Source organism: Gopherus evgoodei, chromosome 8 (assembly GCF_007399415.2).
Source record: "Gopherus evgoodei ecotype Sinaloan lineage chromosome 8, rGopEvg1_v1.p, whole genome shotgun sequence".
Classification (NCBI taxonomy): domain Eukaryota; kingdom Metazoa; phylum Chordata; order Testudines; family Testudinidae; genus Gopherus; species Gopherus evgoodei.
The window spans coordinates 110,240,202-110,267,917 of NC_044329.1; the positions used below are offsets into that span (position 1 = coordinate 110,240,202).

A 27,716-nucleotide genomic window follows, 5' to 3' on the forward strand; every position below is an offset into this window, starting at 1 on the left:
GATACCTGCTTATTCCACGGAGGTCAAGAAAAGCGCTGGTAAGTGTCTATACTTGATTACCAGCGCTGGATCCTCTACACCCGAGACAAAACGGGAGTACGGCCAGCGCTGCAAACAGGGAGTTGCAGCGCTGGTGGTGCCCTGCAGATGTGTACACCTTCAAAGTTGCAGCGCTGTAACTCCCTCACCAGCGCTGCAACTTTCTGATGTAGACAAGCCCATATAGGCTTTTCCAGGTGTAAGAACCTCTTTGTTCTTACTGTGGAAAATTACAGCAACATGGAGTCTGGAGTCACAGGGGCAAGTCCCTGCACACCCTGCTGAGTTACAAGGCGTATCTGCCTTCTCTCCATGGAGCAATTGTGTAGCTGATGGTCCTTAATGGGCCATCAAGCAGGCTAGGCAGAGCTAACACCAACTTGTCTGGGATGTTTCCCAATAACACAGCACAAGTTTGAAATACAGACAGGATAGAGGCAATATTCATAACGTCAACTACAGACAGACAGCATAATCATAACCAGCAATCCATAACCTGGTCTTAGACACCTTATATGACCCACTTTACATACGATTTTGTGCCACTACAGGCGCTTGGTTGCAAACCATGTTCTATATGGTCCCAGTTTATATCAATAATGTCACAGAGCCTACCCATCTGGGCCAGGCCCAAAGGGCAGCACTTGGCTCTAGGTTGGCATGTGCCCATTAACGAGCCAGCTGGTGCTGAATGTGCCGGCAACCTGGGCAGACACCTGGTGTGAGCGCAGGCCTGTCTAGTCCCTGAGCATGGCTCAGGCCCTGCCATGCCACAGGGGCTTCCCGCACCACAATACCTGCTGTGAGTGGCACAGGAGGAAATGCCAGCGGGATGCCATGTGGCCAAAGAGATGGTCAGCGCCAAGCTAACCAGTGCAGCGCCTCATGATCTTGACAAATCATGGCGATCAGGAGAGGTCCCAGATGGCTGGAAAAAGGGAAGGAGGCGGATCCGAGGAACTACAGGCCAGTCAACCTCACCTCAGTCCCTGGAAAAATCATGAAGCAGGGCCTCAAAGAATCAATTCTGAAGCACTTATTCGACATTGGTGAGGCCCCGTCTGGAGTAGTGTGTCCAGTTTTGGGCCCCACACTACAAGAAGGATGTGGAAAAATTGGAAAGAGTCCAGCAGAGGGCCAGAAAAATGGTTAGGAGTCCGGAGCACATGATTGTTTAGTCTGCAGATGAGAAGATTGAGGAGGGATTTCATAGCTGCTTTCAGTTACCTGAAAGGAGGTTCCAAAGAGGATGAATCGAGACAGTTCTCAGTGGTACCAGGTGGCAGAACAAGGAGCAATGGTCTCAGTGGGGAGGTGTGACGTTATTGATATAAACTGGGACCATATAGAACATGGCTTGCAATGAAGGTCCTGTAATGGCACCAGATCTTATGTAAAGATGGTCATATAAGATGTATAAGACCAGGTTCTGCGTTGCTGGTTATGGTTATGCTGTCTGTATCATTATGTAGTTGAAAGTTATAAAGTATTGACTGTATCTGTCTGTATTCCAAATTGGTGCTGTAGTTCTGGGTGACACCCCAGACAAGTTGGGTGTTAGCTCTGCCAGCCTGCTTGATGGCCCACTAAGGACCATCCAGCTACACCAACTGACCCATTGAGGAGAAGGCAGATACGCCTTGTGACTCAGCAAAGTGCAGGGACTTGCCCATGTGACTCCAAACTCCATTTTGCTGTAATTTTCCACAGTAAGAACAAAGAAGTGTTCCTACACCTGGAAGTGCCTATATAAGGCTGATGCATCATTCCATCTAGTCTTCAGTCCTGCTTCTTACCTCTGGAGGGACTTTGCTACAAACAGAAGCTCTGCACAAAGGACTGAATGACCCATCCCCGCTGGGGATGTTTTCCAGAGACTTGATTTAAACCTGCAGTTTACTCCATCACTGCTACAAGCCTGCACTAAGAACTTTGCCATCACTGTATGTAATTGATTCCATTTAACCAATTCTAGCTCTCATCTCTATCTTTTTTCTTTTATGAATAAACTTTTAGATTTTAGATTCTAAAGGATTGGCAACAGCATGATTTGTGGGCAAGAGCTGATGTGTATATTGACCTGGGTCTGGGGCTTGGTCCTTTGGGATTGAGAGAATCTTTTTCTTTTACTGGAGTGTTGGTTTTCATAACCATTCATCCCCAGGACGGGTGGCACTGGTGGTGATACTGGGAGACTGGAGTGTCTAAGGAAATTGCTTGTGTGACTTGTGGTTAGCAGTGGGGTGAAACCAAAGTCATTTCTGTCTGGCTGGTTTGATTTGCCTTAGAGGTGGAAAAACCCCAGCCTAGGGCTGTGACTGCCCTGTTTGAGCAATTGGTCCTAAATTTGGCACTCTCAGTTGGGTCCCGCCAGAACCGCATCGTCACAGGAGGTTTAGAATGGATATTAGGCAAAACCTTTTTCACTAGGAGGGTGGTGAAGCACTGAAACGGGTTCCCTAGGGAGGTGGTGGAATCTCCTTCCTGAGAGGTTTTTAAGGTCAGGCTTGACAAAGCCCTGGCTGGGATGATTTAGTTGGGAATTGGTCCTGCTTTGAGCAGGGGGTTGGACTAGATAATCTCCTGAGGGCCCTTCCAACCCTGATAGTCTATGATTCTAAGCCGAGCTGTATGGTACAGAAAGGAGTCCCGTGGACCCGCCGTCGGGCACGCAGCTCGGTCTGGCACCTGCCACGTGCTGCCGAGCTGGGCCCGCCCCTGTGCAGACCTGGGAGGACTGGAGCGAGGGTGGGATGCCAGGTCTCCTTCCCCACCACTCTCTGGTGGCAGGGGGCACACGCAGGGTCATTTCCTGCTGGCTAAGGGCACCGGCTGTCTCAGCCTGGGCCAGGCCGTACAATGAGTTTGGGTCACTCGGCCCCAGAGCTGGGGCGAGGTGTTCACGGCACACCCAGCCCGGCCCCAAGGCAGGAGAGAATGAATGTCCCCCCAGGGCCAGGAAGGGAGGCAGGAGCCCCGCGGGGACTGCAGGTGCCATCAGTGAGCCCGTCTGCCTGGTGCAGCTGAGCACTTGGGTGTGTTGGGGGGAAGGGCCCCCAGCAGTGAGTGGATTTAGTGCAGCAAATGGCATAAGTGGACGGAGTGGGCCTAAAGCCATGGAAAAACCTCCTCCCCCAAAGGATGGTGCCAGCCTCATGTCTGTCCCAGGTTGGTCCCGAGAAAGACAGTATTCTCCCGGCAGCAGCCGAGAAGCAGGGTTAAACAGATGTGTGCTCTGTAAAAAGAAAAGCATAGACAGAAAAACGAGACTTGAACCATATGCAACAAAGGCCACAGTGAGATAAAAACGGAGCTCGAGCAACGACTAGGAAAAAGAGCGGAGAAACAACTGCCGCCCACAGAAACATGGAAAAGGTAATGACAACACGAATAAGGCCCAAAAGCTCTATATAAAAAAACCAAAAAATAAAAACGGCTCTCTCCAACCCAGCTTCGTCTGTTTTTGGCACCGCTCGCCAGGGGAGAGCGCGAACGCAGTCCCCCACTACCACAAATTATGCAGTCGAGTTTCCCGCATTTGGGGAAATCGCAGGGGTCAGCACACCCGCAGTGCAATGGATGAGCCTCACCCTGGGAAAACCACCTTCGTGATCATGGTATCTCCCCTGCCAGGTAAGTATGAGCTCCGGCCGCCCGGCCGCCGCCCGCCCTCGCTCGCCCCACACTTCTAACACACGGGGCGGACCGCCGCGCCCCGCCGCCGGCCTCGCCCACGCCGGCCCCCACTGCAGACAGCTGCCCCGACGCGTCCGCGAGGCGCCTCCCTTCTCCACGCCGAGCTCCCGGGGCCAAAGTCGGGCCCTGCTGGGCAGCCCGCCTCCGCTCCCACAATGCTCTGCTCGCACACAGATCTGCATACGTGCTCACGCAGCTCCGCCCCTCCACGCGGGTCCCTCCCCCTGCGTGCCCGGGCCCAGCTCTCTCCCGTGCCGGTCTGGGTGCTGTCCGTCGAGCCAGGGCGGCGGGGACCCGTGCCCCCCTCTGGCACAGTCATTGGTGGGGGGCAGCTCCTCAGCCCCCAACAGCATTTGGGGGTCCCGTGGGGGCGTGACCCAGACCCCAGTGCTGTCCCTGCTCCCTGCCCTACAGGAACGTGCCCTGCAGCCTGGGCGAGCCTGGCACCCAAGGGCTTACAGCTGCTGAGGGCGGGGGGCACAGGTTTGAATCCCCCCCAGGGGCAGCACCCATCACTCACTACCCATCCCCACACCCCCGCATGAGGACAGGCTGCGTCAGAGCCCCCGCACTAGGGAGAGGGTCACTCTCCATCTCAGCTCCCCCAGCGCCCGGCACTCCCAGCCTGTGTATGTGGACAGTCCCTGCCCCCTCCCCCCGTCCCAGGCCTGAGCTGGCTCCAGGGGGCACAAGCGAGGGCAGGGGCTCCGAGCAGCAGCTGGCCCCTCCGTGGTGCCAGGGGTGGCTAATCCCCAGCAGAGCAACGGCTGGCTCCTCCCTGGGCCCAAGGAATCCTGGCGGGTGGGGTGGGGGGAGCTCCCGTTTTCCCCAGGCATTTTCCCACTGGGAGCCAGAACCTGGGCAGGGGATTTGGGGGCAGGTGCTGGAGACAGCAGGTTTTCCCCACCCTGCCCAACTCCGCCTCAGGCTAGCCCCAGCCCCAGCCCCAGCCTGGTTTCTATGGTGCCATAAAGGGACTGGCACCCGTTTCACACACACACCCAGGCCAGTGAGATAAGGAGACAGCTGCTGGAATAACCTCTGCCCCCCACCCCAGCCAGGCTGGGCAATAGGCATGAACAGGGGCCCTGCACCCCACTCCTTGTGGCCTTTGGACTCCATAGTCACTGGGAGTAAAGGGCTCAGCAGGGTGGGGTGAGGTGGGGGGCTGAGAATGGGCAGCACCCAGGCTTGGAGATGCGAGCGGGAGTGGGGGGACCCACGCAGGCACGTCAGAAAAACAGGGCTCCGATGAGAACAGTAGGGGCTTCAGGTAAGAAGTTAGGGCCAGGCTAGCAGGGGCCTGCAGATCAGGATTGAGGGGCACTGTCAGAACTGAGGGGAGCCCAGAGCTGGGCTAGCAGGGGGCTGCAGGTCAGTATTGAGGGGCACTATCAGAGCTGAGGGGAGTCCAGGGCTGTGGGTCAGGGTGGGGGGCATTGGTAATGCCAGCCAAAGTCAGGCAGCAGAACAGCAGGGGGTGCTGTAGGCTGGGGCGGGGAGTGTAGGGGCACGGACAGAGCTGGGGGGTGCACACAGGGCCCTGGCTCTCACTCTGCAGCTGGAATAACTCGCTCCCTAAAGCCATGGAGTCCCCCCGCCCCGGGCTCCAGAGGCCTGCACCTGGGGCAGCAACCAGGCTCCTGGGGGTAGGGCACAGACAGAGCCATGTGCTTGTGTCAGGTCTAGTCACAGCTTCTCAGCTCTGGGCCTAACCAGGCCGGGGCAGGGGGCAGGCAGTTCCCACGGAGGCAGGGCCGGGGAGCCCCGTGGCCTACGGCGGGGTGGGGTGCAGGGCTGATTGCTCAGCTCTGGGGGGCCTGTTCAGGGGAAAACCAAGGGCCCAATACTGCCCTGGCCCTGCTGACCAGCGTGTTCTTACTGTGTTCTTTGAATGCTGAGTGGGGAGTGTTGACTTGGGAAGGTTGCAGGGGAGTTTTGCTGGGACTGTCTGCATTGGGGATGGGAGACTTTCCTTGAGGGAGGATACCTGAGCAGATAAGATGAGAACCCAGGAAGGGGGTTGGAGGCCAGGTGACACCTGGGCCCGGGAACCTGGACAAAGGGAGGGGGAGGAGCTAGGGAGAGGCTGAGTGAGAGGCTGGAGGGAGTTTTCAGTTTGGAGCTGGCTGAGAGACTGGAGGGGAGCCCACATGGGGCTCTGGCCTCCCTGATGGACCTGACTGAGGGGGTCCTGTTGTCTGTAGCAGCAAGGCCTGTCTTGGACTGTGTTCCTGGCGTCTAAATAAACCTTCTGATTCACTGGCTGGCTCAGAGTCACCGTGAATTGTAGGAAGCGGGGGGTGCAGGACCTTGACTCCCCCTCACTCTGTGACAACCAGTTACCCTGTGCACACCTGCATCTGGGCCCAGGAGCTTTTGGCACTGCCCAGTGTGGGGGCAGGGTTACAGGAACTGTTTTAAGGCATGTGATCCACCCTTGATGTGACCCACCCAGGAAGGGTTTAGGGCACCAGCCTTCCCACCCCCCCAGTTGGGCGAGGAATTGCAGCCCACCCAGCTGGGCCAGGCCCAAAAGGCTGTGCTTGGCTCTAGGTTGAAATGTGCCCAGTAATGAGCCAGCTGGTGCTGAACGTCCCAGCAAGTGACTCATGATCTTTGAAAAGGCTTGGTGATCAGAGGAGGTCCCGGATGACTGGAAAAAGGCTAATGTAGTGCCCGTCTTCAAAAAAGGAAAGGAGAAGGATCTGGGGAACTACAGGCCAGTCAACCTCACCTCAGTCCCTGGAAAAATCATGGAGTAGGTCCTCAAGGAATTAATTCTGAAGCACTTATTTGACATCGGTGAGGCCCTATCTGGAGTAAAGTGTCCAGTTTTGGGCCCCACACTACAAGAAGGATGTGGAAAAATTGGAAAGAGTCCAGCAGAGGGCCAGAAAAATGATTAGGAGTGTGGAGCACATGATTGTTTAGTCTGCAGACGAGAAGATTGAGGGGGGATTTGATAGCTGCTTTCAGCTACCTGAAAGGAGGTTCCAAAGAGGATGGATCTAGACAGTTCTCAGTGGTACCACATGACAGAACAAGGAGTAATGGTCTCAAGTTCCAGGGGGGAGGTTTAGGTTGGATATTAGGAAAAGTTTTTTCACTAGGAGGGTGGTGAAGCACTGGAATGGGTTCCCTAGGGAGGTGGTGGAATCTCCTTCCTTGTGTCATAAACAGATAGCTAAGGGTTAATGTCTCTTTTACCTGTAAAGGGTTAACAAACAGCAAACCAAACACCTGACCAGAGGACCAATCAGGAAACAAGATACTTTCAAATCTCGGTGGAGGGAAGCCTTTGTTTGTGTTTTTTGGGTTTGGGTTTGTTCTCTCTGGGTCCTGGAAGGGACTAGAGGTGCAAACAGGTTTCTTGCCAACCTTCCTGCTACAGTCTCTTATATATTCAGAATAGTGGGTATTTAGTAAGAAAGGTGGGTATAGTCTTTTGATTGTTTTCTGTATTTGCAAATGTGTAGTTTGCTGGAAGTATTTTAAATTGTATTTTTGCTGAGGGGAGGCTTCTTTCTAGTGTCTATAAGCTGAATGACCCTGTAACTTTTACCATCTAAATCACAGAGATAACTTTTACTTTTTTTCTTTTTTTTTATTAAAAGTTTTGTTTTTAAGACCTGTCTGATTTCTTCCCCTTGTTGAGGCTCAAGGGAATTGAGTCTGTTCTTAACAGGGAGGGGAGAAGGGTGGAATCCCTTTGTTTTAGATTCACGGAGCTTGAATCTGATTCTCTCTCCAGGATTACCGAGGGAAGGAGAAGGGAGGGGGAGAGAAGGGGGGGAATCACCCTGATTTCTCTGTGTTGTGATTCAAGGAGTTTGAATCACGGTGATCTTCTAGTGTACCCAGGGCAGGAAAGATCTGGGAGGAAGAAAGGAGAAGGGGAGGGAAATGGTTTATTCCCCTGTGTTGTAAGACTCAAGGAATTTGGGTCTTGGGGTCCCCAGGGAAGGTTTTTTGGGGACCAGAATGCCCCAAAACACTATATTTTTGTGTAGTGACAGTGTATCAGATCTAAGCTAGTAATTAAGCTGAGAGGAATTCATGCTGGTACCCCAATTTTTTGGACTCTAAGGTTCAGATTGGGGAAATATACTATGACAGGTGGTGAAGCACTGGAATGGGTTCCCTAGGAGGTGGTAGAATCTCCTTCCTTAGAGGCTGTTAAGATCAGGCTTGACAAAGCCCTGGCTGGGATGATTTAGTTGGGAATTGGTCCTGCTTTGAGCAGGGGGTTGGACTAGATAATCTCCTGAGGGCCCTTCCAACCCTGATAGTCTATGATTCTAAGCCGAGCTGTATGGTACAGAAAGGAGTCCCGTGGACCCGCCGTCTGGCACGCAGCTCGGTCTGGCACCTGCCACGTGCTGCCGAGCTGGGCCCGCCCCTGTGCAGACCTGGGAGGACTGGGGGTGGGGGGTGGGGGAGATGCTAGGGCTCCTTTCCCACGACTCTTTGATGGCAGGGGGCACATGCGGGGTCATTTCCTGCTGGCTAAGGGCACCGGCTGTCTCAGCCTGGGCCAGGCCGTGCAATTAATTTGGGTCGCTTGGCCCCAGAGCTGGGGCGAGGTGTTCACGGCACACCCAGCCCAGCCCCAAGGCAGGAGAGAATGAATGTCCCACCAGGCCTGGAAGGAAGACAGGAGCCCCACGAGGGCTGCAGGTGCCTTCACTGAGCCCGTCTGCCTGGTGGAGCTGAACACTTGAGTGGGTTGGAGCAGCCCCACAGCTGGGTGTGCTGGGGGAAGGGCCCCCTCCAACAGTGAGCGGATTCAGTGCAGCAAACAGTATAGGGGGAGGGGGTGGGCCTAAAGCCATGGAAAAACCTCCTTCTCGACAGGGTGGTGGCCAGCCTCGTGTCTGTCCCAGTAAGATGGTTGGTCCTGGGAGCAGCTTCTATTTGCAGTGATTCCTACACATTTCTTCTCACTAGAGATACCTGTTTTTTCCCTGTGGTATTTCCTGCTTACTGTTAAGCATCGTAAATACCACAGCGAAAAAAAAAAAAGCATCTGTAGTGAAAGAAAAAAGTAGCAATCGCTGGAAATAAAAGCTATTAACAAAAAAAAACAAATACACCCCAAACTTTCATTCAGCAAAAAAACCAGAAGATACAAAGCACAGCAAACAGCACCTTTCAATCCTTCTTTATCTGTTTTTGGCACCGCTCGCCAGGGGAGAGCGCGAACGCAGTCCCCCACTACCACAAATTATGCAGTCGAGTTTCCCGCATTTGGGGAAATCGCAGGGGTCAGCACACCCGCAGTGCAATGGATGAGCCTCACCCTGGGAAAACCACCTTCGTGATCATGGTATCTCCCCTGCCAGGTAAGTATAAGCTCCGGCCGCCCGGCCGCCGCCCGCCCTCGCTCGCCCCACACTTCTAACACACGGGGCGGACCGCCGCGCCCCGACCGCCGGCCTCGCCCACGCCGGCCCCCACTGCCGACAGCTGCCCCGACGCGTCCGCGAGGCGCCTCCCTTCTGCACGCCGAGCTCCCGGGGCCAAAGTCGGGCCCTGCTGGGCAGCCCGCCTCCGCTCCCACAATGCTCTGCTCGCACACAGATCTGCATACGTGATCACGGGGCTCCGCCCCTCCATACAGGTCCCGCCCCCTGCGTGCCTGGGCGGGGCGCTCTCCCCTGGCCGGGTCCGGGTGGTGACGGTCGAGCCAGGGTGGCGGGGTCCCCTGCCCTACTCTGGCACAGTCATATGGGGGCAGCTCCTCAGCCCCCAACAGCATTTGGGGGTCCCGTGGGGGCGTGACCCGGACCCCAGTGCTGTCCCCGCTCCCTGCCCTACAGGAACGTGCCCTGCAGCCTGGGCGAGCCTGGCACCCAAGGGCTTACAGCTGCTGGGGGCGAGGGGCACAGGTTTGAATCCCCCCCCAGGGGCAGCACCCATCACTCACTACCCATCCCCACACCCCCGCATGAGGACAGGCTGCATCAGAGCCACCGCACTAGGGAGAGGATCACTCTCCGACTCAGCTCTCCCGGCACCCCCCCCCCGTGTGTGTGTGTGTGGGGGGGGGGTCCCCATCCTGAGCCCTACACAGGTTGGATGGTGCTGCCCATGGGAGCCAGCTGAGGTCACTCAATCAGGGTGAACTGGAAACAAAATGGGGCAGACAAAACCCAAACGCTGGTGTTATTCCATTACTTAGATTTACCAAAACAGCTTCTGTAGTACCTCACTGGTTACTTAGTGGTTTAAACTACTCAGTTCCCTTACAGTGCCCAGCCTCAGGCCTCCGTCCAGACACACCTGTCAGATATGATGATGATTCCTGAAAATTTTACTTCATCATATAAAAGAAAAGGTTCTTCCAATCCCAAAGGATCAGCCACATACCCAGGTCCAATTATAACTTAGATCTTACCCACAATACACGCTATAGCCAAATCTTATTGACTAAGCTAAAATTTATTCAAAAAGAAAAAAGAGAGAGTGTTGGTAAAAAAAATCAATATACAGACAGACTTGAATTCAATTCTTGAGGTTCAGATGCATAGCAGAGTTGAGCTCGTAGTTGCCAAAAGTCCTTTTAGAAATAGTCCATAGGTTATAGTCCAATTTCCATACTCAGGGTGGCTCCATTCAATGACTGGGGATCTCAGTCCTTGTGGCTTAAGGTTTCCCCCTCTTGAAATCCACAGCAGATCTGAGATGAAGAAGGATCATGTCCCAGGGTTCTTATACATTTCCAGCAGCCTTTCGGCCTGAGAAAACAATAGGCTTAACTCCTTCTCCCAAACATCCTGGCAATTAGCACAGAGTAATCTATCCATTAAACAGTTCAGATACAGGTTACCACAATCTTCAAAGAGACACATAGACAATAATACTATTTCACTCAAGCATCATCTTAAATGCTAATATTTCTTTTTTGATCTTTGAATTAAAACTATAGCAATAGACAAGACTTGTTTGCTTACATCACAAGACCTGAGCAAACACCTCCCCTTCTACCTCTAACAATGCAGACTTGCATTTCAAAGCTCTGTTCATTTACATATCTTGTTAACTAGTTCTTAAGTTCACCCATGGGTCAAGTCAGTTGGTGAGGTGAGTTAATTAACTTTTTCTGGCCCCCTCACCTTTCAATGGGATATTATATTATACTGATAACATCACAGCAGGCACATCAGAAAAATAGGGCTCTGATGAGAACAGGAGGGGCTGCAGGTCAGAAGTTAGGGCAGGGCTAGCAGGGGGCTGCAGGTCAGGATTGAGGGGCACTGTCAGAGCTGAGGGTAGCCCAGGGCTGGGCTAGCAGGGGGCTGCGGGTCAGGATTGAGGGGGAATATCAGAGCTGAGGGGAGCCCAGGGCAGGGCTAGAAGGGGGCTGCGAGTCGGGATTGAGGGGCACTATCAGAGCTGAGGGGAGCCCGGGGCCGGGCTAGCAGGGGCTGCGGGTCAGGATTGAGGGGCACTATCAGAGCGGAGGAAGCCCAGGGCTGGGATAGCACGGGGCTGTGGGTTGGGGTAGGGGCACTGGTAAAGCCAGCCAAAGTCAGGCAGCAGAACAACAGAGGGAGCTGTAGGCTGGGGCGGGGAGTGTAGGGGCACGGGCAGAGCTGGGCGGTGCACACAGGGCCCCAGCTCTCACTCTGCAGCTGGAATAACGCGCTCCCTAAAGCTGCGGAGTCCCCCCGCCCCGGGCTGAGAGGTCATGCACCAGGGGCAGCAACCAGGCTCCTAGGGGTGGGGTGCAGAGCCACGTGCTTGTGTCAGGTCTAGTCACAGCTTCTCAGCTCTGGGCCCAACCTGGCCGGGGCAGGGGGCAGCCAGGTCCCGCAGGGGCAGTGCCGGGGAGTCCCGTGGCCTACGGCGGGGTGGGGTGCAGGGCTGATTGCTCAGCTCCGGGGGGCCTGTTCAGGGGAAACCAAGGGCCCAATCCTGCTGTGGCCCTGCTGACCAGTGTGTTCTTACTGTGTTCTTTGAATGCTGAGTGGGGACTGTTGGCTTGGGACGGTTGCAGGGGAGTTTTGCTGGGACTGTCTGCATTGGGGATGGGAGACTTTCCTTGAGGGAGGATACCTGAGCAGATAAGATGAGAACCCAGGAAGGGGGTTGGAGGCCAGGTGACACCTGGATCCCGGAACCTGGACAAAGGCTGGGGGAGGAGCTGGAGGGAGGCTGAGTGAGAGGCTGGAGGGAGTTTTCAGTTTGGAGCTGGCTGGGAGACTGGAGGGGAGCCCACATGGGGCTCTGGTCTCCCTGGCCCCCCAGATGGACCTAACTGAGGGGGTCCTGTTGTCTGTAGCAGCAAGGCCTGCCTTGGACTATGTTCCTGTTGTCTAAATAAACCTTCTGATTCACTGGCTGGCTGAGAGTCACGGTGAATTGTAGGAAGCCGGAGGTGCAGGGCCTTGACTCCCCCTCACTCCGTGACAACCAGTTACCCTGTGCACACCTGCATGTGGACCCAGGAGCTCTCGGTATTGCCTGGTGTGGGGGCAGGGTTATAGGGACTGTTTTAGGGTGTGTGATGTGCTCTTGATGTGACCCACACAGGAAGGGTTTAGGGCAACAGCCCTGCCACCCCCCCCAGGTGGGCGAGGAATCGCAGCCCACCCAGCTGGGCCAGGCCCAAAGGGCTGAGCTTGGCTCTAGGCTGAAATGTGCCCAGTAATGAGCCAGCTGGTGCTGAACGCGCTGGCAAGCGACTCATGATCTTTGAAAAGGCTTGGTAATCAGGGGAGGTCCCGGATGACTGGAAAAAAGCTAATGTAGGGCCCGTCTTTAAAAAAGGGAAGGAGGAGGATCTGGGGAACTACAGTCCAGTCAACCTCATCTCAGTCCCTTGAAAAATTATGGAGCAGGTCCTCAAGGAATCAATTCTGAAGCACTTATTCGACATTGGTGAGGCCCCATCTGGAGTACCGTGTCCAGTTCTGGGCCTCACACTACAAGAAGGATGTGGAAAAATTGGAGAGAGTCCAGCAGAGGGCCAGAAAAATGATTAGAGGGCCAGAGCACATGATTGTTTAGTCTGCAGACGAGAAGATTGAGGCAGGATTTGATAGCTGCTTTCAGTTACCTGAATGGAGCTTCCAAAGAGGATGGATCTAGACAGTTCTCAGTGGTACCAGGTGGCAGAACAAGGAGCAATGGTCTCAAGCTGCAGTGGGGGAGGTTTAGGTTGGATATTAGGCAAAGCCTTTTTCACTAGGAGGGTGGTGAAGCACTGGAATGGGTTCCCTAGGGAGGTGGTGGAATCTCCTTCCTGAGAGGTTTTTAAGGTCAAGTTGACAAAGCCTTGGCTGGGATGATTTAGTTGGGGATTGGTCCTGCTTTGAGCAGGGGGTAATACTAGATGACCTCCTGAGGTCCCTTCCAACGTTATCAAGGTCTATGATTCTAAGCCGAGCCGTATAGTACAGATATGAGTCCCATGGACCCGCCATCTGTCATGCAGCTCGGTCTGGCACCTGCCACGTGCTGCCGAGTCAGGCCCGCCCCTGTGCAGACCTGGGAGGACTGGTGGTGGGGGGTGCGGGAGATGCCAGGGCTGCTTTCCCGCCACTCTCTGGTGGCAGGGGGCACATTTCCTGCTGGCTAAGGGCACCGGCTGTCTCAGCCTGGGCCAGGCCGTGCAATGAGTTTGGGTCGCTCGGCCCCGGAGCTGGGGCGAGGTGTTCACGGCACACCCAGCCCAGCCCCAAGGCAGGAGAAAATGAATGTCCCACCAGGGCCAGGAAGGGAGGCAGGAGCCCCATGGGGGCTGCAGGTGCCATCAGTGAGCCCGCCTGCCTGGTGCAGCTGAGCACTTGGCTGGGTTGGGGCAGCCCCGCAGCTGGGTGTGTTGGGGAGAAGGGGGGCCCCCCCAACAGTGAGCAGATCCAGTGCAGCAACTGGTATGTGGGGAGGGAGTGGGCCTAAAGCCATGGAAAAACCTGCTCCCCCACAGGGCGGTGCCAACCTCACGTCTGTCCCAGTAAGATAGTTGGTCTCGAGAGAAACTATTTTCCCCAGAGCAGCCCAGAAACAGGTTTTAGAAAGATCTTTGCTCTGGGAAGAAACGATGCTGAACAGACCCAGCAACGGGCACAGCGAGACAAAAAAGCATTTCTAGTGAAAAAAAAAGGTAGCAGAAGAGCAGCCCCGCGAAACAGGAAACTCCCAACATAAAAAACCTCCAAAACCGAGAAACTTGGTCCTGCAAAAAAAGAAGAAACTGTAAGGCACAGCAAACAGCACCTTACAACGAGCGCCCTTCAACCCTTTCTTATCTGTTTTTGGCACCACTCGCCAGGGGAGAGCGCGAACGCAGTCCCCCACTACCACAAATTATGCAGTCGAGTTTCCCGCATTTGGGGAAATCGCAGGGGTCAGCACACCCGCAGTGCAATGGATGAGTGAGCCTCACTCTGGGAAAACCACCTTCGTGATCATGGTATCTCCCCTGCCAGGTAAGTATGAGGTCCGGCCGCCCGGCCGCCGCCCGCCCTCGCTCGCCCCACACTTCTAACACACGGGGCGGACCTCCGCGCCCCGCCGCCGGCCTCGCCCACGCCGGCCCCCACTGCCGACAGCTGCCCCGACGCGTCCGCGAGGCGCCTCCCTTCTCCACGCCGAGCTCCCGGGGCCAAAGTCGGGCCCTGCTGGGCAGCCCGCCTCCGCTCCCACAATGCTCTGCTCGCACACAGATCTGCATACGGGCTCACGCAGCTCCGCCCCTCCATACAGGTCCCGGCCCCTGCGTGCCTGGGCGGGGCGCTCTCCCCTGGCCGGGTCCGGGTGGTGCCCGTCGAGCCAGGGTGGCGGGGTCCCCTGCCCCATTCTGGCACAGTCATTGGTGGGGGGCAGGTCCTCAGCCCCCAACAGCATTTGGGGGTCCCGTGGGGGCGTGACCCGGACCCCAGTGCTGTCCCCGCTCCCTGCCCTACAGGAACGTGCCCTGCAGCCTGGGCGAGCCTGGCACCCAGGGGGTTACAGCTGCTGGGGGCGGGGGGCACAGGTTTGAATCCCCCCCAGGGGCAGCACCCATCACTCACTACCCCCCCACCCCCGCATGAGGACAGGCTGCGTCAGAGCCCCCGCAGTAGGGAGAGGGTCACTCTCCAACTCAGCTCCCCCAGCTCCCGGCACCCTGAGAGAGAGACTGAGCCCCACGCAGGCACATCAGAAAAATAGGGCTCCGTTGAGAGCAGGAGGGGCTGCAGGTTAGAAGTTAGGGCTGGGCTAGCAGGGGGCTGCGGGTCGGGATTGAGGGGCACTGTCAGAGCTGAGGGGAGCCCAGGGCTGGCCTAGCAGGAGGCTGCGGGTCAGGATTGAGGGGCACTATCAGAGCTGAGAGGACCCCACGGCTGGGCTAGCAGGGGGCCGTAGGTCAGTATTGAGGGGCACTATCAGAGCTGAGGGGAGCCCAGGGCCGGGCTAGCAGGGGGCTGCGGGTCAGGATTGAGGGGCACTATCAGAGCTGAGAGGACCCCACAGCTGGGCTAGCAGGGGGCTGTAGGTCAGTATTGAGGGGCACTATCAGAGCTGAGGGGAGCCCAGGGCGGGGCTATTAGGGGGCTGCGGGTCAGGATTGAGGGGCACTATCAGAGCTGCGGGGAGCCCAGGGCTGGGCTAGAACGGAGTTGCGGGTCGGGGTGAGGGGCACTGGTAATGCCAGCCAAAGCCAGGCAGGCAGAACAGCAGGGGGGTGGATGGCCAGGCTGCCAAGGCCCAAGGCTGCTCCTACCTCTCCCCCCGTCAGCCAATGAGTCAGTGAACGCCAGAGGGCACCCAGCCAGTTCTCCACTCCCTGGCCACGTAGCAACCCACACTCAAAACAAACATGAGTGGTAGCCTGGCCCTCCTCGCCGCATGCCCTGAACTCAGCTGCTGTGCTGCCCCTGGTGCCATGGCCACAGCAGGGTGTAGTGCCCCCCAGTGCCATGGCCACAGCAGGGTGTAGTGCCCCCCAGTGCCATGGCCACAGCAGTGCGTGGTGCCCCTGCAGCCGATCCCCACGTAGCCCCCAGCAGCTCATACTGCTCCCCCCAGCTAACCCCCACACTGGGGCACTAGGTCAGGTAAGGCTTCCCTCTAGCTCTGCATGGGCCCGGCAGGGCATCACCCCCTACTGAATCGCCATCACCATGTCATCCTGGTGTGCCCCAGCCAAGTCCTGCCCCAGCCCCACCCCGCTGAACCTGGGCACTTGGGGCAGGCCCAGCCCTGAAGCTGCAGCCTGGGCTGAGACCCCCCCCATCCCGCCCCGCCCCGGTTTCACTCGTGGTCTTTGCTGGCTGCCTCTCCGCTGACAAGTCCCTGGGTGTGAGCAGGAGCAAAGTCCCTGAGCTGGGCCTGCCCTTGCCGGACGCTCCAGAGCACCCTGGCAAAGAAGCCAGTGGAGAAATCCAGCAGCTGCTTTGGGCTGAGCTAAAACTCCCCTGGGCCAGCGCAGGGGCTCAGCTGCCATTTCCCAGGGCACCAAGAATAGATTTCGCCACGTCCCTGGCGCAGGGCCGGGCAAGAGGAGCTGGAGTAAGGTCCCCGCCCTGCCTGCAGGAGACAAGCTGGACCCCCTGGACAGGGTGGGCATGCAGGGCAGCACATCCCAGCATTGGCCCCCATTGGCCCCGGAGGAACTGACTGTCCTGGGCAATCCTGGCCTCAGTGTCCCTGCCTGGCTGAAGAAGGGAACCCTGTACTGGCGGGCCCCTCACCTCTGCCTCTGGTCTCCCTGGGCAGCAGGGGAGAGCGCTGCTGGGCGTGGAGGCAGCCTGCTGCTCCGGCTCTGCCCACCTCGAGGGGCTAGCTGCAGGCCAGGCGGAGGTGACCACACCGAGTGCAGACCCTGAGCCAGTGAGGCAGGGGGCATGAGCTCAGCGTGGCCGGGGGCGGGCAGAGGAGATGTCAAGGGCTTGTCGGGCTGCACCAGGCCTTGGCTGGGCGGGGCCTCGGGCTGACTGGGGTCCCTGGAGGTAGAGACCCATCAGTGCCACAGGGACGGCTCAGAACAGCGCCGGCCTCAGGATCCAGCACCTTGCACTGCCCCTGAGTGGCTGCTGCTACGTGTGATGGGCAGAGACTGCAGGGGGCTGGGCAGGCTAGACAGACAGATGCAGGGGGACGGTCTGGACGTGCTGCACTGTGCCCACTGCTGTGACCCACCCAGCTGTCACGTGCCCTCACTACCAGCCTTGGAGGACCCCTCTGTGGGCCCTGGATGTCTGAGCCTGGCAGCCCTGCCATAGATGGGGAAACTGAGGCACAGAGTGAGCACACAACTTCCCTGAGGTCCCCCAGGGGGCCTGTGGCAGAGGCAGGCAATGAACCCAGGAGTCAAGACCCCCAGCTGGGGCTACAGTCACAAAGGGGAGCCTGCTGTCCCAAAGGCCTTCCCAGGACAGCTCCAGCGGGAGGCAGTAATGACCAGCGGCCCCTTGTCCCCAGCCCAACTCACCCAGGGATGTGGGGTGCAGGGACGTGGGTTGCTGGCTATAGGCCATCAATGGGCAAATCCTCCCCAGACCCCCTTAGTCTATCCCTGCAGCCCCCTGCTAGCCCAGCCCTGGGCTCTACCCACCCCCAGCTCTGCTTGTGCCCCTCACTCCCAACACGCAGCCCCCTGCTAGCCCAGCACTCGGCCCCCCGCAGCTCTGAGGCGTTGCTGAAACCAAGACACTGACTCAGCAGTGAGCTCCATGGAGCTTTATTGATCCTATGTGCTCTGCAGGGCAGCCCCAGGGTCCCGAGTGACCCCCCGGAGGCCTGGTCCAGCATGTGCCAGGGCTGGCCCCCTCCTTTGGTGGCCCTGTGACTTGGTGAGGGGCGTGATGTGGCCCTGGGGCTGGTGGGCCTCCAATCCCCACCCAGGATCATGCACACTCTGGAGAGGTCGGCCCTGAGGCAGGGCCTGTGCACAAAGGGGCTGGAAAGCAGCTGGCATCCCAAGCTAGGGCTCCCCCCAGCTCAGGGGGGTCCCTGGGCAGCGCACACCCCAGGGGAGGCAGGAGGGGGCTCACCCACGAGGCTGGGCCAGCGGCGTAGCCAGGTGGAGGGAAGAGGGGGAGCGGGAAAAAAAAAGGCGCCACTCGCTGCGGTACTTTTACTGATGGGGCGGCGCTCCGGGTCTTCGGCGGCACCTTGGCGGCAGGACCTTCCCTCGCTCCACAGGTCTTCGGCGGCATTTTGGCGATGAAGCTTCAGTGCCGCTGAAGACACCCGGAGCCACTTGTGCTCGGTGAGGGAGCGGCCGCTACTAGGCTGGGCCCTCTGGCTAGTCTGGCCTGCTAGCTAGCCTTTGTTACAGCCCAGGTGTATATTAGAGCAATCCCTGGGCTGCTGTAGCTGGCCCCGGGCTGCAGGAGGTACTAACATGACCTTCTCCAGCTCCACACGAGATCGGGCTCAGACAGGAGGCTGTCACATCACCCCACTCAGCCTCCTGTCTGGGCCACAGGAAAATCCAGGCCTGTCTCAATCCACTGCCAGAGTGCGGGGCTGTCGGCTCAGCTGATCTGGCCATGCCTGAATAGGAGATGATGGGTGAGAGCCTCTCCCCGGCCCTGCCCTGCCACCCCCAGCCATGCCAGCTGGGCAGCCTACCTGGTCCTCACAGCAAACTCATGCAAGGGGGAGCGTTGTGGGCAGGTGCCGTCTCAGCCCTGCCCCCCCACGCAGGACAATGGCAGCCCTGAGCCTGGCCTGGCACTGGCTGGGATGGGCCAGGCCTGCCCCCAGCTCTGGCACAATGAGTGCGCAAGGCCAGCAGCGTCCTGGGAAGTGCACTTTGCCCCGTCACTCATCCTGGAGACGAGGGAACAGCCTCTCCCTGCCCCCCGCGACGCCCGCTGCCTTCCACTGGCTGCCGCCTCCTCACTCGAGGTAGCTGTGGTGCTCCCGGGGCTGGGTGCCCCTGCGGCGCTGGCACAGACGGGATGGTGCCCCGCTCCCCTTCTTCAGCACATGGCACTTCCAGGCCTCAGCAATGCACTCGACCTGTGGGGGGGACACCAGGCTGCTGCTGTGCTGGCTGGTCCCAGCCACACCGCGGCTGGCCCTGGGCACATGGCTCACAGCCGGGCCCAGCCGGACACAGGGCCAGGCACCTGGGGTTTGGGCTGCAAGACATGCTGAGAAGTGGCAGGGATGGAGAGGGCGATGCGGCTGATGCCTGGCACAGGGGGCCGTGGGGCAGACGTCAGGGTCAGTGCTGCAAATGTCTCTGCTTGTCCCCGGCAGCAGCTTCCTGACCGCAGTCACTTGGCATCTCTTGCCAGCCTCTCCACGCCCTGGGGGCTCTGTCCAGACCCACCCCCAGGGGTGGCCTGAGGGCCTTCAGCGGATCCCATGTGTCCCCCCGCCAAGGGTGCATGGCCACACGGACACAGACAGACAGACGGACATAGACAGATGGACGTAAACAGCCAGGGCCACAAGGACAGACAGATGGACACAGACACAGCTAGGGCCCATGGACAGACAGACAGACACAGGCAGACGGACACAGACACAGCCAGGGCCCATGGACAGACAGACAGACACAGGCAGACGGACACAGACACAGCCAGGGCCCATGGACAGACAGACAGACACAGGCAGATGGCTGCAGCCAGACAGATACAGCCAGCCGGCCCCTCACCGGGATGAGCGGATCCCTCTGGTTGTGGCTCTCCAGGGCTGCCAGCTCATGGGGTGAGAGCAGGGGCAGGCGGAGCTCACGCACCGGCCCCACTGCCACCTCGGCCACTGGCCGCTCCAGGACAGCCTGGAACAGGAGTGCAGGGTCAGGGGCCAGATCCATGACCCCGGGAGCCAGTGGGTGGGGGGATGATCTGGGGAGCCAGGGGGTGGGCGATAATCTGGCATCTAGCCCCCAGGGCAGACAGGGGAGCACTGAGGGGTGGGCAGGGACTGGCATCACCTGTGCTTGTGCCCCAGAGATTGGGGCCTGGGTGGCAGCCGGAGCCTGGGAGCTGAGGACAGGTGCCCTCACCTGGGACACCCTGGTGCCCTGCGCTCTGCTTTTCCAGGGTGGGTGGGGTGGGTGGGAGGTGGGTGGCTGGCAGCAGGGCCGGCTCCAGCATTTTTGCCGCCACAAACGGCGGGGGAAAAAAAAAAGCCGCGATTGGTGGCACGTCAGTGGCACCATAACCGCCGCTGCTTCATTATTCGGCAGAATCCGGCGGCCGGTTCTTCCCTCCGAGAGGGATTGAGGGACCTGCCGCCGAAGAGCTGCATGTGCTGCCCCTCTCCGTTGGCCACCCCAGGCATCTGCTTGCTGCGCTGGTGCCTGGAGCTGGCCCTGGCTGGCAGCCAGGATGCCTGGGTTCTAACCCCAGCTCTGGGAGGTGGGGGGGCGGGGCCAGAGGGATCTGGCAGCCAGGATGCCTGGGTTCTAACCCCAGCTCTGGGAGGTGGGGGGGGCGGGGACGGAGGGATCTGGCAGCCAGGATGCCTGGGTTCTAACCCCAGCTCTGGGAGGTAGGTGGGGGGGGGCCGCAGGGATCTGGCAGCCAGGATGCCTGGGTTCTAACCCCAGCTCTGGGAGGTGGGGGGGCGGGGACAGAGGGATCTGGCAGCCAGGATGCCTGGGTTCTAACCCCAGCTCTGGGAGGGATCTGGCAGCCAGGACGCCTGGGTTCTCTCCTGGTTCTGGGTGAGGAGTGGGGTCTATGGGTTAGAGTTGGGGGGGTCCATTCCCAGCTCTGCCATGCACTCACTGGGTGACCCCCATGGTGGAGGCTCAGATGCCTGCTTGGCCCCAGCTCCTGGGCATGGGGGCTGCCGGCACTCACCGAGCTGACGTGGGCCCATTCCCGCACGGCCTGGATCAGGTCTGGTTCGTCGATGGCCAGCCGGTCGCTGCGCAGCACAGCCACCAGCGCTGCGGCAGACAGCTCATGGAAACTCCGTGTCTGCACCACCTCCTGCCGTGCCGCAAACGGACTGGGTCACCCTTGGCAGCCTGGTAGCGGGGCTGACCCCACCTGGCACAGGGCGGGCACAGAACCCCTCCCCACACCTCCTGGACGTGTACCCTGCCACCCCATTAGCCCCTGTCCCTGTCCTGCTAGCCCTCTGCACCTCCCCCATCCCACCACCCCCTGCCCTGCCCCATCCCATCCCCCCTCCACCGCACCCCTGTCCTGACCCCTTCTCTTGGCGGCCCAGGGCCCATGTGGGGCATTGGCCACATGCCCGAGTCTGCTAGCGGGTGGCAGGGGGCGGGGGTATTGTCAGAGCTCATGGGAGGGCAGGCCAATGCACAGCCCCCACACACACCTTGTGCTCTTAGACCCCAGGGCTGTGCACCTCTGGCCAAGCCTTGCCGCCCTGTGCCCCCCCTTACTCCCTGAGTAACAATACCTGCGTGCGGTCCTCCACGAAAACCAGGCAGTGCTCCTGCAGGTCCGTCTGTCCATAGGTCACAGCTGCCTGTGGGAAAAACACAGACAGACAGCTGGAGTCATCTGGAGACTGGGGCACTGGCACAGCAGGGGGCTGCGGGTCAGGAGTGAGGGGCAACGGCGGAGCTGAGGGGGAGCCCAGGGCTGGGCCAGCAGGGGGCTGCGGGTTGGGAGTGAGGGGCACTAGCGGAGCTGGGTGGGGGAGCACAGGGATGGGCTACCAGGGGGTTGTGGGTCTGGAGCGAAGGGCACCAGTGGAGCTGGGAAGCCCAGGACTGGGATAGCGGGGGGATGCGTGTCAGAAGTGAGGGGCACTGGCAGAGCTGGCGGGGAGCCCAGGGCTGGGCTAGCAGGGGCTGCGTGTCAGGAGTGAGGGGACCCAGCAGAGCTGGTGGGGGGAGCCCAGGGCTGGGCTAGCAGGGCTGCGTGTCGGGAGTGAGGGGCCCCAACGGAGCTGGTGGGAGGGAGCCAAGGGCTGGGCTAGCAGGGCTGCGTGTCAGGAGTGAGGGGCCCCAGCAGAGCTGGGGGGAGCCCGTGGCTGGGCTAGCAGGGCTGCGTGTCGGGAGTGAGGGGCCCCAGCAGAGCTGGTGGGGGGAGCCCAGGGCCGGGCTAGCAGGGGCTGTGTGTCAGGAGTGAGGGGCACCGGCAGAGCTGGCGGGGAGCCCAGGGCTGGGCTAGCAGGGCTGCGTGTCAGGAGTGAGGGGCCCCAGCAGAGCTGGGGGGGAGCCCGTGGCTGGGCTAGCAGGGGCTGCGTGTCAGGAGTGAAGGGCCCCAGCAGAGCTGGTGGGGGGAGCCCAGGGCTGGGCTAGCAGGGCTGCATGTCGGGAGTGAGGGGCCCCAACGGAGCTGGTGGGAGGGAGCCAAGGGCTGGGCTAGCAGGGCTGCGTGTCGGGAGTGAGGGGCCCCAGCAGAGCTGGTGGAGGGGAGCCCGGGGCTGGGCTAGCAGGGGCTGCGTGTCGGGAGTGAGGGGCACCGGTGGAGCTGGGGGTGGGGGGTGTCTGACTAGCACCTGCCTACAACCTCTCTCTGTCTCAGGAGCTCTAGGGTTCACCCCGTCGCCCCACGCAGCCGGTGGAGCCCAGTGCTCGGTGCCCGCTGGGGCATTGTTACCCTTCGCTAGGAGGGAAATGGGGACCTCAGCTGCTTGCCCGGAGCGATACCCTGGGAGCCCCAGGCTCAGCTTGGGGGCCGCAGGGACATGGGCTCTGGGGGGGGGGGGGGAGCGGCACCCCCTAGTGCTTCCCAGCAGGGAGGCTGCCCCGCCCCAGGGAGCCTGTGGGTCAGGGCCGCACTAGGCCGGGCAGCTTTGCAGGGATCCCCCCCCAGAGAGCTCCCAGGGTCACTGCAGCCCAAGGCACTGGGCCAGGGTTTGGGGGCAGCTAGGCTGCTGCTCGGGGTGGGGGCAGAGGGGAGCGTTGCCAGGGCCCGGACCCCCTGGCACTGCCACCGGTGTCTCTCCAGGCACCTGCGACGGCAGAGACTGAGCCGGGGGAGGAGGGAGTTGTCACCTGTGGGGCACTGGCCACACGCACAGATACAATGTACACCCGGCACACACACACAGAAACACACACACACAGTGGTACAGTGCACACACGCACACAGAGAGACAATACACAGCACTACAATGCACAGACACACACACACAGACGCACACACACATCAGTACAGTACACACACACGGCACTACAATGCACAGACACACACACACAGACACAACACACAGCCAGCAGGGGGCGCCTCAGGGCTGGACTGGAGCTGGAGCTGCTCCCCCAGCCAGCACAGGACTTGGCCACTGCTGCGACTGGCACCCTCAGCACCACCAGCCCATGGCACGGCCCAGCTCTGCCGCCCAGCCAGCGGGGTCTCGGAGGATCCCCATCCCCAGCCAGCTCGGCTCAGTGGCCTGGGCTCCTCGGGGCGGCTCCCTTCCCATTCCCAGCCCATTGCACCCCGGGGGGCCAGGGTGACGAGACGGCTGGGGCCGAGCTGTGCCTGCACATCTCCCAACGGGCGGGGATGGGGCACTGGGTGGGGAGGGCTCTGCCACGTCTCCGCCTCCCCTGGGTCTCACTGATCACCCGCTCTGGGGCGGGGAAGGAATTCCACCCCCCCCCCCCGGCTCAGATAGGCAGAGACCTGGGCGGTTTCGCCTTCCCCTGGCTGCAGCGTGGGGACGGGTCACTCGCTGGCTTGAGCTGGTGTCAATGGGGGATTCTCGGGGAGCCTGGACACCCTGGTTAGAGGGGCAGCGACGCGGCCAGAGGTTCTGCGCCCGGACACGGCAGATCACGCTGGCCCCGTCTGGCCTCCAAGGCTAGGAGGCTGCGAGAGCAGCGGCTCTGCTGGGTCTAGGCCCCGGCATCACCCCGGCTCCCCAAGCCCTGTCCTCACCCCCCATGACACAGTCTCTGGCTGGGGGAGCGGAGGGTGAGCCACGAGGCCTCCAGCTGTCCCAGCACAGCCTGCCCAATGCCCATAACCAGCTGGCTGGCCTGATACCCACCCCCGGGCACACCCTGCACCCAGGGGCCCTGCCTTTCCCATCGAGTGCCAAGCATCTACGCTGGCCTGGTACCCACCCCCGGGCACATCCTGCACCCAGGGGCCCTGCCTTTCCCATCTAGTGCCAGGCACCTACGCTGACCTAGTACCCACCCCCGGGCACACCCTGCACCCAGGGGCCCTGCCTTTCCCATCTAGTGCCAGGCACCTACGCTGGCCTAGTACCCACCCCCGGGCACACCCTGCACCCAGGGGCCCCTGCCTTTCCCATCTACTGCCAGGCATCTACGCTGGCCTAGTACCCACCCTCAGGCACACCCTGCACCAAGGGGCCCTGCCTTTCCCATCTAGTGCCAGGCACCTACGCTGGCCTAGTACCCACCCCCGGGCACACCCTGCACCCAGGGGCCCTGCCTTTCCCATCTAGTGCCAGGCACCTACGCTGGCCTAGTACCCACCCCCGGGCACACCCTGCACTCAGGGGCCCCTGCCTTTCCCATCTAGTGCCAGGCATCTACGCTGGCCTAGTACCCACCCTCAGGCACACCCTGCACCAAGGGATCCTGCCTTTCCCATCTAGTGCCAGACACCTATGCTGGCCTGGTACCCACCCCCGGGCACACCCTGCACCCAGGGGCCCTGCCTTTCCCATCTAGCGCCAGGCACCTACACTGGCCTGGTACCCATCCCTGGGCACACACTGCACCCAGGGGCCTTGCCTTTCCCATCTAGCGCCAGGCACCTACGATGGCCTGGTACCCACCCCCGGGCACGCTCTGCACCCATGGGCCCCTGCCTTTCCCATCTAGCGCCAGGCACTTATGTTGGCCTGGTACCCACCCCCGGGCACAGCCTGCACCCAAGGGCTCTGCCTTTCCCATTTAGCGCCAGGCACCTGCAGTGACCTTGTACCCACCCCCGGGCACACCCTGCACCCAGGGGCCCTGCCTTTCCCATCTACCGCCAGGACCTACGCTGGCCTGGTACCCGCCCCTGGGCATGATTGAGCCGCCCCTGCCAGCAGGGAGCCCGCTGCCTACAGCCCGAGGCAGGGTGGGCAGACGGGGGCAGGACGCTGACCCCACGCTGGGGGTGGGGTGTAGAATCACAGTCTCACAGGGCTAGAGAGGACCGCCAGGATCATCTAGTCTCCTCTCAAACCTCTGGCAAAGGAGCTTCCAGGACCTCCCAAGGCCTCTGTTCCATGGGCCGACGGGCCTTGTGGTTCGGACGTTTGTCCTGAGATTTAACCTAAATCTGCTGTGCTGTAGTCTGAGCCCGTTGCCTCTTGTCCTGCCCTCTGGGGCAAGAGAGAACGACTTTTCGCCATCTATTTTAGGGCAGCCTGTCAAGTATTTGAAGACTGGCCACGCTCATGTCCCCCCTTAATCTCCTCTTTTCCAAGCTAAACACACCCAGGTCCTTCAGCCTTTGCTGCTATGGCTGTGTTCCATCCCTCTGATCATCGTTGTCGCTCGCCTCCGGATCCTTTCCACTTTCTCTACATCCTTTCTCTACAGCGGTGAGCAAAACTGGACCCAGTTCTCCAGCTGAGGCCTAACCAGCGCCGAGTACAGTGGTACTGTCACCTTCCGTGACTTGCAGGCGCTGCCTCGGCTACTGCAACTGACAATTGCCTTTGCTTTTTTTGCAACAGTGTCGCGTTGCTGACTTATGCTGAGGTTGCAATTTGCTACCACATAGGCTGGACCCGGGCACATCCTGACACTGTGTGTGTATGTGCGCGCACACCCAGCCAAGTGTGTACGTACATGTGTGTAGCTGACCACATGTGTGCGTACCTGACTCTGGATGCATGCGCATGTGTATATGTGTGTGTGTACCCAGCCATGTGTGCCTGCACATGGGTGTGTGACTGATCACAGGCCTGTATGTTTTTGTGTGTGTAGCTGACTCTGTGTGTACATCTGTACCTCACCACGCATGTGTGGGCACCAACCACATGTGTACCTGACTGCGGGTGCACCTCATTGTGTGCATGTTGTGACACAGTTACGCCCAATTGTTTTGAGGACAAACAGTCCCACCCCCGGGCCCGCTTTTCCTGTCCCCGCTCTGGGGCTGGGTGACCACAGCCCAGGCAAGTATTTCGGTTCTAACGCCTCCAGGCAACAGCCTCCCCGCTGCAGGGTAAACAGGAAGTGCCTGACTTGCCACAGCAGCGATGTCAGAACGGCCCCAAACACCCCCGGGGGAAGCAGAGCACCAGGGGCCCGGCCCTGCCCCAAACACCCCCGGGGGGAGCAGAGCGTCAGGGGCCCAGCCTGGCCCCAAACACCCCCGGGGGGAGCAGAGCGCCAGGGGCCCGGCCCTGCCCCAAACACCCCCGGGGGCAGCAGAGTGCCAGGGGCCCGGCCCGGCCCCAAACACCCCCGGGGGAGCAGAGCGCCAGGGGCCTGGCCCGGCCCCAAACACCCCTGGGGGGAGCAGAGCGCCAGGGACTCGGCCCTGCCCCAAATACCCCCGGGGGGAGCAGAGCGCCAGGGGCCCGGCCCTGCCCCAAACACCCCCAGGAGGAGCAGAGCGCCAGGGGCCTGGCCCGGCCCCAAACACCCCTGGGGGGAGCAGAGCGCCAGGGACCCGGCCCTGCCCCAAACACCCTCGGGGGAGCGCCTGGGGCCCGGCATGGCTACGAACACCCCTGTGTAAGTAAAGCACCAGGGGCCTGGCACAGCCATGAACACGCTGGGGGGAGCAGAGCACCAGGGGCCTGGCATGGCCGCGAACACCCCTGGGGGGAGCAGAGCACCAGGGGCCTGGCACGGCCATGAACACACCGGGGGGAGCAGAGCACCAGGGGCCTGGCATGGCCGCGAACACCCCTGGGGGGAGCAGAGCACCAGGGGCCTGGCATGGCCGCGAACACCCCTGGGGGGAGCAGAGCACCAGGGGCCTGGCACGGCCATGAACACACCGGGGGGAGCAGAGCGCCAGGGGCCCGGCCTGGCTGCGCTCCGGACAGGGGCACTGTCCAGACGGATCCAGCTTTGCTGAGTGAAATCCCTTCCAGCTGCAATGTCCATCCTCGGAGCCAGCGAGGCCCCAAGAGCCAGAGACCGACTTCCCGGGAGCTGGGCCTGGCTGGGGGGCGCGGCCCAGCAGCTGCATTAGCCGCAGTCTCACAGCGTGTGGCCGTCCTGAGCACCCCACAGCGAAATACCCCACAACCGAGTGTCAGAGGCTAGGTCCGGGCCCTCGCTGAGGTCTCTGACATGGGAGCAGACAGCAGGGAGAGGGGCATCAGGGGTTCTCATGGGCGGGAATGGACGGGCTCCATCCCCCAGCCCCAGCCAGCTGCAGAGGGCGAATGCAGATCTGGGGGCAGGACCTCGGGGACAGGTCTGTGCACACATCACTGCCAAACCTGCCCTGGAAGGGGAGCCAGGGGAACCCCCCTGTGGGGCGGCTCCTTCCCCTACCAGACGGATTGTTCCACGCGCCAGGGCCCAACCGTCACCTCGCGCACCAGCACTTTCCAGGGCACCTGACACTGATTTCCCCTCCTGCTTCTTTCCGCTGAGCAACACTTCACGTGGTGCCAGCCGCCCGCGCCAGGGAAATCCTGCTGAGACAGACCTGCCCCAGCCGCATCACAGCAACCACAGAGCCGTGAGCCGGGTGAAAGCTGCCAGCAGAGAGAATGATGAGTGCAGCCTCCTTCTAGGGCCTGCTCAGGGAGGGCTCCCATCCGGGTCTGATGGCACCGGGACTCCATTAGCCACGATGCACCCAGCCCTGCTCAGACCCACTGAGGCATGCAGCAAGACCTGGAGCACAGAAACGCTCCACAGGAGCAGGCGCCCGGAGCCTTGTGGCTTCCCAGTGCAAGAGAAATCTGTGACGTGGAGTCAGGGTCTATTAGAAGTGCAATTGGCTTATTTATCCACATGCACCCAGCCTGGACCAGAGCGGGTCACAGTCAGCACAAGGGAAATCCCAGCTCCCAGGGGGCAGCCGCCTCAAACCGTGACTCTAATCAGAGCCCAAAGCAGAGAGTAACGCTGCTGCGGCTTGCTCAGCTGCCTCTGCACAGAACCAGGGCCTCACCCGCAGCTTGTCTGCCCAAGACTGAGCACTTGCTCT

General features: G+C 60.3%; 1 protein-coding gene and 3 non-coding genes across 4 annotated transcripts in view; all 4 read right to left on the bottom strand.

The window, feature by feature from the left end:
- Positions 1–3,516: 3,516 nt before the first annotated feature.
- LOC115656960 lies at positions 3,517–3,680 on the bottom strand. Its single transcript, XR_004001833.1, has one exon. It is a non-coding gene; the product is annotated as a U1 spliceosomal RNA (small nuclear RNA).
- Positions 3,681–8,924: 5,244 nt separating this feature from the next.
- LOC115656971 lies at positions 8,925–9,088 on the bottom strand. The gene has a single exon (XR_004001842.1). It is a non-coding gene; the product is annotated as a U1 spliceosomal RNA (small nuclear RNA).
- A 4,923-nt stretch (positions 9,089–14,011) lies between these two features.
- Positions 14,012–14,179, bottom strand: LOC115656958. Its single transcript, XR_004001831.1, has one exon. It is a non-coding gene; the product is annotated as a U1 spliceosomal RNA (small nuclear RNA).
- Positions 14,180–17,353: 3,174 nt separating this feature from the next.
- BTBD19 (BTB domain containing 19) overlaps positions 17,354–27,716 on the bottom strand; it is a 72,174-nt gene continuing 61,811 nt past the window's right edge. The window contains exons 6-9 of the mRNA XM_030573948.1: positions 21,067–21,135; positions 20,496–20,627; positions 19,340–19,465; positions 17,354–18,696 (exon numbers count right to left, since the gene is read on the bottom strand). Coding sequence (XP_030429808.1) covers positions 18,574–18,696; positions 19,340–19,465; positions 20,496–20,627; positions 21,067–21,135 — 450 coding nt within the window. The 3' untranslated portion in view covers positions 17,354–18,573. The remainder of the gene's footprint in view (positions 18,697–19,339; positions 19,466–20,495; positions 20,628–21,066; positions 21,136–27,716) is intronic.